We start from the raw sequence: 9,414 nt of genomic DNA on the forward strand, positions 1-9,414 counted from the left end.
AATGTCTATTTATTCGGAATAAATATAGATAGTTTTAAATATCTGAATATATTTATAATCGATATTTTTGCTCGATATTGATGTGCCTAATTGTGAGCAGGTTATATTTTTTGGTGGAAATGCGACTCCCACAAGAGTCAAATAAAAAACATATGCGCTTCCACGCATATACTTTATTACGCGAAACGGTCTATCATTTATTCTTATCATTAACAAGATTTAGAAATTCGTATAATAGCATATTGAAAGATGAATTGCGAGAACTACGTCAACTATTTACAAAATATCTGTGACTTTCCGTGATTTTCTGACTTTGTTTACATTCTTTAAAAGATTAGTACGGCATATGTAAAATTCATTATCATATTATGGAAAGTTAATTTATTATATCTCCTAAACCGGCGTCACTTACTTCTTGCAGAAAATCAGAATACTTTCCCTTACAACATATCTAAAGACACTCAAATCAATGAAATGTAACCTAAAGTATACATTTACCAAATAAAAAATAACCGTCTTATCCGTTTTTGAAATAGAATTTTTTCCACAAAAACTATAAACCCTTCTTAAAACTTTGTATACATATCTTTTCACACTCAGAAAAAATGTAGCAGATACAATTGGAGAGCGTCTACTCTTCTACAAATAATAGTACAAATAGATACAGAGATATTATAATTCGTAACAATGAATCTAAAATGTTGTTTTAAGAAATATGTTTTAAATCAATTGATAAACTGCAGGCTATAAAATATTGCAGTATTAACAAAACCTAAAAAATTTTTTGATTTTAAATAATTTTGTTGCAATTTATTGCATTTGTTGTGAAAATATATTAGGTGTGGGAAAAAGTTCGTGGCATTTTTCCCATTGGATGGCATTAAAAAAACGCCACGAACTTTTTCTCACACCTAATAATAGCGGTTAACTTAAAAATCTATCACATTTAATAGAACTTCGCGTAGTAAGTTGTATTTATTATATATGGCAAATATTTATTATATATGGCATATATGTAAATTATAATAATAATCGATAGCAATATTCTAACTTACAGGTCTATAAATGCCTTGTAGAGCATTTATTGCAACAACTTATAGAACAAACTTCTGCAAAGAAATTATAATATAAAACTATTGTAGCTAAATAAAATAATAGTTACTACAAATTGTAAAAGTTGTAAACAAAATTAGTAGTAATAATCATCTGACATTTTACATGTTTCTACATTTATTAATTAATATTCTAAAGGATATTTTTACAATTTGTATTATGGGATGTGAGGAAGTAATATTGTAAATTAGTTTTTGACATTAGTGATGTATTTTCTTTCCGTGACTAGGATAATATTTCGTTAAAAGTGTTTCGGACTTAAACGTAGCACCCTCCAACAGAAGAGATGATATGACCACTCTTCCAATCATATTTTAGACATAGTTAAGCGATACGAACTAAGTCAACAAAGATATGCACAGGATTCTGTTTTATTGATTGTCACTGTTGTTAATTAGCGACAATCATCGATGAGATAGAGAGCCGCGCTTTTTTCTATAAGCTTGTCATTGACTATCGATAGTTAACGATAGAAATAACTATTGATAAGATGTTAGAGGATTTCCTGCACATAAGAGATATTTGGAATGGCCACAAAAGGTTATGGAAAGTCCTTACGATATCACGGGGTACAAACAGATACCATTGAAAATTATTATATTGAAAATTACATTCCATGGCCACGATGGAAACGCCAAAAACGTACTTGCGTACTTGCCATTATTTGGCAGTTACCTATAAATCAGAAAATGAAGGAAAAAATCGATTACTTCTAGTTGATCATGATTTGATAACGAAAAAATGATTCTGAAGAACAAGAATAAGTATTATAGGAAAAAGTCATGCATGCACCACGCAGACACCAGAATATTTTACAAATTATAGATTATAGAAAATATCTACTAGAAAATATCTAATTACTGTAAAACAATTTATTCTTTATGTTTAATGTAAAGTAAACAAATTGTATTCACAGTGACTGTAAACTATATAAAACAAACAAAACATTATTATAAATTAATGTTAGGTATTTTTAATATTAAGAATATTATTTTATAAAACATTACAATAACGCAATAAATTTTAACTAAATTTTATAGCCAGTGTATAACAAGTTACTCTTAATATAATTATTTAAAACATTGCAAAAAATTTTTTTATTTTTTATTGATAAAATTTATTTGCGCGTTCGTTTCACAGAGTCACAATTTTTGTATTTGCATGTGACAAAACAAATTTACTACAAAATTGTAGCTAATCTGTATTTTCTATTTTCCATTACAATTTGAAGTAAATTATCTAACAAAAAAATTAAGACCACAGTATTGTATTAGTTTTTTTCCAACACAGTTTTCTCACTGTACAACTACTAGTTCTGAGGCCCCATTTCTGAACATTTACTATTTATAAAACTACCAATAAAATAGAAAGTTTAAAGGAAGATTTACATTTAATGCAAACTATGTGTATGTTTGTGTTATGACGCTGGTGTCACTTTGTATGAAAGGCTCGCTCATCAAGGCGACGTGAAATAACGACAATCTCGTTGTTATAATAATTTAAGCTTTATTTTCGAGTAGGAATTAAGATTTGTTCAAAATGGGCGATAGGCGATTCTCGTGGTCTGAGAATTGATCGCTCGGTTAGACATACACATGTAACTCGCACTTGGTACGACTTTAAATAATTTCTCGCAGCCGTTAGAAAGAATTCGTATTGCGGGCAGCAATGAGATCGGCGAATCTCGTCGGAGACTCATGTAATTTTCGTGCATTGAATGCTCTCGCAATCAGCGTAGATCGGTACGGGATAAAATACAGCATTGAAATACGCGATGAAACTTCCGTGTGATTCATTCTGAATATTCAGGATAAGACGCATTGAGCACGAATATCGATAGATCCGTATTGATCGGGAAGCGAACTGAACTCTCACACGCGAAATGTGTGTGCGATAATAATGATAATCAACTTTTTGAGTATCGCGCAAGAAGGCTCGCGTGCCATCTGAGATACCATAGCGATGATAGAAACGAGATATATACTGTTTTGAACAAAATGTCGAAAATAGGCATGATTAAACAAGAATGGCTCGGTTTATGAACTGTTTACTTACCATCCCCGAGAATATATTTGAAATAACGATAATTTCGGAACAGCGTATATAAGAATTACTTAGCAAAAACTCAAAATGATACATAACAGATCAGTAGTTGTAAAAAAAAACGAATAGCTCAGGTTAGGAGCTATTTATGAACTTTCAAATTCCATGGAATAAAATTTTTTAGTTCGCCATCTTTAACAGGAATTTTAATTTAAAAGTGCGCGGAAAAAAATATTTTATATATAATTATGTAAAATTATATAAAATTAAATATAATTTGATATATAATTATATATAATTTTATATGTAAATTTACATACAGGGTTTTCAAAAAGTCTGGAAATGCTAAAATATTTCGAAAATAATCAACTCTAGCGAAAAATATATAAAAGCAAAGTTGTAAGATTTCAAAAAAATCTAACTAATGATAAGAGATTGACCTTGGGTGACTAATGCCGGCGTTATTGTAATTTTCAAGTCTTATAATCGAAAAGTACTTCATGAAAAATTATTTTATTATGTGTTTTAGAAAGCTCTCAAGGTGCTATAAGAATATGCAATGAAAAATAGGGGGTTCCATTTAAAAAATTCAACCTTCATGACTCGCAGATTCCCAATGTCAATCTTTTATCATCAGTACATAGATTTTTTTGAAGCCCTATAACTTTGCTTTTATATATTTTTCACTAGAAAAAGTATCTCGTTTTTGAGATACTTTAGCATTTCCAGATTTTTTTCCTGAGTAATTATATATAAATCCTGTGTAATTATATATAAATATATGTGTATGTGAAGAGCAGTTTGTTTTCCAAATTTATGATTTTCGTACATAATAGTGCCACAAATAATAAATAATTTCGAAAACTTCTTCGATCACAAAAATCAGTATTTTTGAAGAAATATATTAAAATTTATTTAGAACGGCAGTTTTCAGGTCAATAACATTTTTAACTAAAGCGACCAGTATATCTTTATTTAACGTTTTCAAGCTTTACATTTAACATTTATAAGTAATTTTTTTGTGCCCTAGAAAAAAGAAACTAATAAATTATATACAATTTTGGCGCAAGACTAAAACTACCAATTAACTTAATTATATTTTAATAAAAAGGCAGCTTTCAGGCAATACATTTTCATGATAAAAAGAAACGACTAATTCATTTTACTGATTTACTATAATCATATATGAAAGAATATGGCATCTGCTAACGTATATATTACTAAAATGCAGTATTAAATAGAAGCATAAGAATAAAATTCCATATTATATAAAAATTCTGAAATGCATCATTTCGTTAAAAATTAAATTATATACAGACCAGTTTTCAGGTCTTGCATTCTTTCGTACATCTTAATAGAAAATTATAAGTTCCAATAACTGCAGTTTGATAATAGAAAATATGATAATAGATGACTAAGGGATAATTAAAACTAGGTTTACAATTCTTAAAAAAAAATGTTAGAATGTCCTAAAACAGTATTTTTTTCAGTTGTCCCTTCAGTTTTTTTATATCAAAAACTAACGATCTAAAAACTGCCGTTCTATTATTATCTAAAATTACCGTTTTAGCAAAAATTTTAATATCATTATTAAAATTTTTGCTGAAACTTAGTTCTCTCTCTATATGTCGCAATGGCACATTTTAGACTGTTTAATTTTCGACAAAAAAATCAAAAATTGTTAATTTTTTGTACGATCACTTTGACAAAGATGTGTTCATCTTAAAAGAAAATCAATTCCTGTAATTCCTTTAAATAAGGCTTTGGTCACACGAACTACTTATGTTCGCTTAAACGATCGATTCCGATTTTATTCCGTAGTTTGTCATATACTGATATTAAAATCGTTGACTCTGTTAACGATAATGACTAGTGCGATAATCAAATCTAATTACAGCTTCGTTCACTGTATTTGAATCTTGATCGATGGTATTAAAATTTTTGCTAAAACGATAGTTTTTAGATCTATGATGTAGCAACATATTGTGATATGCAAAATGGCATATTTTAGACCGATAGTATTAAAATCTTTGCTGATCACTTTGATAGAGATTTGTTTATTTTAAGAAGCAAATGATTTCTTCAAAACCAGACTTTGCTCGTACGAACTCTTCTTGTTCGTTTAAACAATCAATTTTATTTCGCAACAACAATTCAATTTTATTTTTTTAGTTTGTCATACACTGATGTTAAAGTCGATCATTGAATGAATAATGCGACATGCTGATAATCAAATCTAAAGCAAAGAGAACTCTAATGAGAGCAGCTCTAATGAGAGCATAATAATGTTTTTGAATCATCTCTAAAAAGCTGAGAGTATTAAAATTTTTTGGAAACGATAATTTTCAGGTTTATAAAAACGTTTTTTGTAAAAAAATAAGCAATCTGAAAACTGCCATTCCATTGCTACATATAGACTTGAAAACTATCAGCAGAAATTTTAATATTCTCGACCTTTCAAATATTATTCAAATACATTGAATGAAGCTGTTATTCGATGCTTCAGATTTGATCATCATGTCGTATTTGCCGTTCATCATAATCGACAATTTTATCATCAGTATATGATAGATTGAGGAATACAATCAATTATTTTAGCAAACAAGAAGAATTGGTATTAATAAAATTCTGTTTTAAAAAATTATTGAGATCAAGTTTAGACATTTCGGTACTCTTGGAAAACGATCTGAAAACTGTCATTTTACTGTATGTATACTGTATGTATATGTATAGACCTGAAAATTACTATTTGAACTAGATTTGAACATCATGATTTTTGCATACTAGAATTTTATAATAAGAGTTAAAACAAACCGCCGTCATATACAACTAAGTTAACATTGATAGGCACTAATTTTATAATATTTAGATTGAATATTACTATTAGATGTGTTTAAATATACAATTATGTTAACATATATGACATACGTCTTTAAAGATATGAAATATAAGTTAAATATTTATTGATATTAAAGTGACACTGTTTTCAATTATAATAGTATATGTATATAGAAGAGCAGTTTTCGGATCGATTTTAACATGAATCGGTTTCGAGATAGTTTTTAAATTCTGAAAGCTACATATGTTTAGTAATAAATTTCAGGAATTGTCTTTAAAATGATCGTAAATAATAATGTTATTTATAAGGTAAACTTTATATATATTGTATATATTTATACAGTTTAGTTACGAGACTAATTACTTGCCAAATCTTATATAATATAAATATACAGTTTGGACATGTTTGCACATGTTCAACGGAACAAGTTATAGGAACTTAACAAATTTAATGTACTAAGAGACTGTATATTTACGACAAACGACAAAAATGCAAAAGACAATCTTCTTATCGATTCTCGAAAATGTAACATTACCATATTTAATAAGCATCCTCAATTCTCGAGAAAATGTTTAAAATTCAGATTTTTTATTGACTCAAACTTTAATATCATGCAATAAATATTTGCAATGTTGTTATATGAGTTTCTTCACGAATTTAACTATTTACTTTATATAAATTCCCAAGTAATTAATGTCATAACTAAACTGTTTATAAGCATATATAACATATATATATAGCTTTTTTTATAAATAATAACATTTATATACGTTTAATATAAAAATATTGTTATCTGTTGGAAGTTTTAAGGACTTTATACAAAGAAATAAAATAACGATTGTTTTCAGAACAGTCCCTGAATCTACCGATAAACATATATGACTTTCAGATCAACCTGAAAACTACCAGAAGTCCTCGAAACTTCCGAGTCATGCCAAAAATCAATCTGAAAACCGCCTTTCTACATACGTATAGCTATATGCAATTATATTATAAAATATGTCCATTTATATAGAATTATATATATTTTTATATAATTTTATATAATTATATATAAAATATTTCTTCCCAAGGGAGGCTGAACATCCAATTAGTCCCCCAATATCTTAAAATTCATAACAAGGAATCTCCGATGAGAGCATAATTAGGAATTTTTTATGAACTCTTAAGGTAGTTTACCTCAACTATACGAATCAACGACAGACTCAAACATGACTAAATTTCAAGTAAATATATCGCCATGTAAAATTTAAAAAAATAATAATGCGAAGTATATTTTATATACTTATAATATTAAATCAAAGAATAAATTAATTTAAGAAAAAAAGAAAACGTCCATATCACGTAGTAAATAAGAGAAATTCGATCGTGGTAACGTTGCATTTTTATAAGCAAATGAATATAGGCATTTTTGCATTTTTATAAGCAAATGAATATAGGCAAATTATTTGTCAAGATATTTATACAAAAGAAAAAAATGTCCGCACATGTATTATAAAGAAAAATATATTAAAAGTACAATTTTAGCAAAAAAAAAAAGTATAAAGCGGCTCTCACGAAGAAACGACAAAAATGCGAAAGACAATCTTCTTATCGGTTCTCGAAAATGCAACATTGCCATATCTAATAGACATCCTCAATTCTCGAGAAAATATTTAAAATCCAGATTTTTTATTGACTCAAAATCTCAAAATTTAATATCATGCAATAAATATTTGCGATGTTATTACATGAGTTTCTTCACGAATTTAACTATTTGAGTTTTTCATTAACTTTTTGAATATGATTTCGCTATATTCAAAACAAAATTCATATTGCATCACAGCAAAAATAGCTATACTACAATGGTAGATATAGAAAAATTTACGATGTCTGATCGGTTATATGTATATTAGAAATGGACGATAATTTGAGCTCATCTTTTACAGGCATATGTATTAATATCTAAATTATTTGAGACGAAAATTTCAAGATATTCTTGAATAATGCATTTTAGGATATAACTATCTTAAATCAGTATAGTTGCGATTTTTGAGTTTCATCCCTCAAAACAACATTAAAACTAATCAAGTTCAAAAGGAAATCCTTAGAAAATAACATTGAATCTACAATACCTTTCAGGCATATTGTTCCAGTAATAATGCATTACAAAAATATACAATATAAAAATATATATTTTTTTTAGCCTTTAGCAGGAGCACTACCTTGCATTCAACACTCAAAACAGAACTATATTTGAAAATAAAAAAATTAATGATTTCAACGAAGAATTATCTGATTTATGAGTTCTATCTTATGATTCTATTATTATAATAGAATAATTTTTATAATTTGACATTTCATTATAATTTAGTAACATGATAATAACAGTAAGATTTACAATTTAATATGTTATTTAATGTATTGCTTATATATACTCATTATAATATGAACGTTTTGCATTATTAATTCACAATGTGATGTTTTATTTTAAGATACATAAATATGTACAATATACATAGCTAGGATATATACAATAAAATATTTATGTTATATTTTGACAAGATACGCGCGGGCGGATTGTCAGTGTGATTGCAATTTTTAGCAGCATCAACTCGGCTTTCGACGAGCTTCGGGTCCATGTGCCAACCTTTCCTTACGAAAAGCGACTGTCAAAGATTGATACCTTGCGCCTGGCCATAGCATATATTGCTCTCTTGCGCGAGGTTCTAGCAGCCAGGCTTGATCCCTTGACATACGTCGAGAGGTGTCTTAGAGGTGAAATAAATGGCGAACGAGCTGAATGGAACACGAGTGGTACGTTTACAATCATCTAAATATTTTAAATACATTATAACACATTAAAAATTATAAGTATAAAAGTTATAAACAACCTATGTATTCTATAACGATTCTATAACTGGGTCAACGTCAGATATCAACTTCCGAATGTCGGGCCTGTACTGGCTGTAACATCGCGTCGATATAATATCCAAATTATAAAATTATAAAAAGAGTACTTTATCCAAAAGAGTATAATATCCAAATTATAAAAAGAGTACTTTAAAATTATAAAGATAAAAAAATTTTCTTTATTTTTTTATTTAATAAAATATCTCCGCTATCCATAATTTTCTTAAATTTTCAAATTTCTTTTTTATCAAATTAAAGATTATTTTTTATGAATTCAACCATATAATATAATAAGTATAATAAAGTTATGTTAAAATAATTTTCGAGAATTAATTATTAATGCTTCCGTATATACATAATAAATGCTCATATGCATAAGTAATTGTTATCGGAACAATAAAATATATGAAAACTTGAAAAGATGCTTAAGTAAAATTTGTATATTTTTCTATCTATTTGTATATGCTTTATTAATATGTATTAAAATTTTGTATACAATATGTATATATGTATATATATATATGTAT

The 9,414-nt window shown here is 27.5% G+C and overlaps 1 protein-coding gene across 1 annotated transcript in view; it reads left to right on the forward strand.

Moving 5' to 3' along the window:
• LOC108686419 overlaps positions 1-9,414 on the forward strand; it is a 127,276-nt gene that overhangs the window by 107,684 nt on the left and 10,178 nt on the right. Inside the window, exon 5 of the mRNA XM_018191722.1 lies at positions 8,580-8,791. Within this exon, the coding sequence (XP_018047211.1) occupies positions 8,580-8,791 (212 nt within the window). The remainder of the gene's footprint in view (positions 1-8,579; positions 8,792-9,414) is intronic.

This window comes from Atta colombica, unplaced genomic scaffold (genome assembly GCF_001594045.1).
Source record: "Atta colombica isolate Treedump-2 unplaced genomic scaffold, Acol1.0 scaffold18, whole genome shotgun sequence".
NCBI classification, from domain to species: Eukaryota; Metazoa; Arthropoda; class Insecta; order Hymenoptera; family Formicidae; genus Atta; species Atta colombica.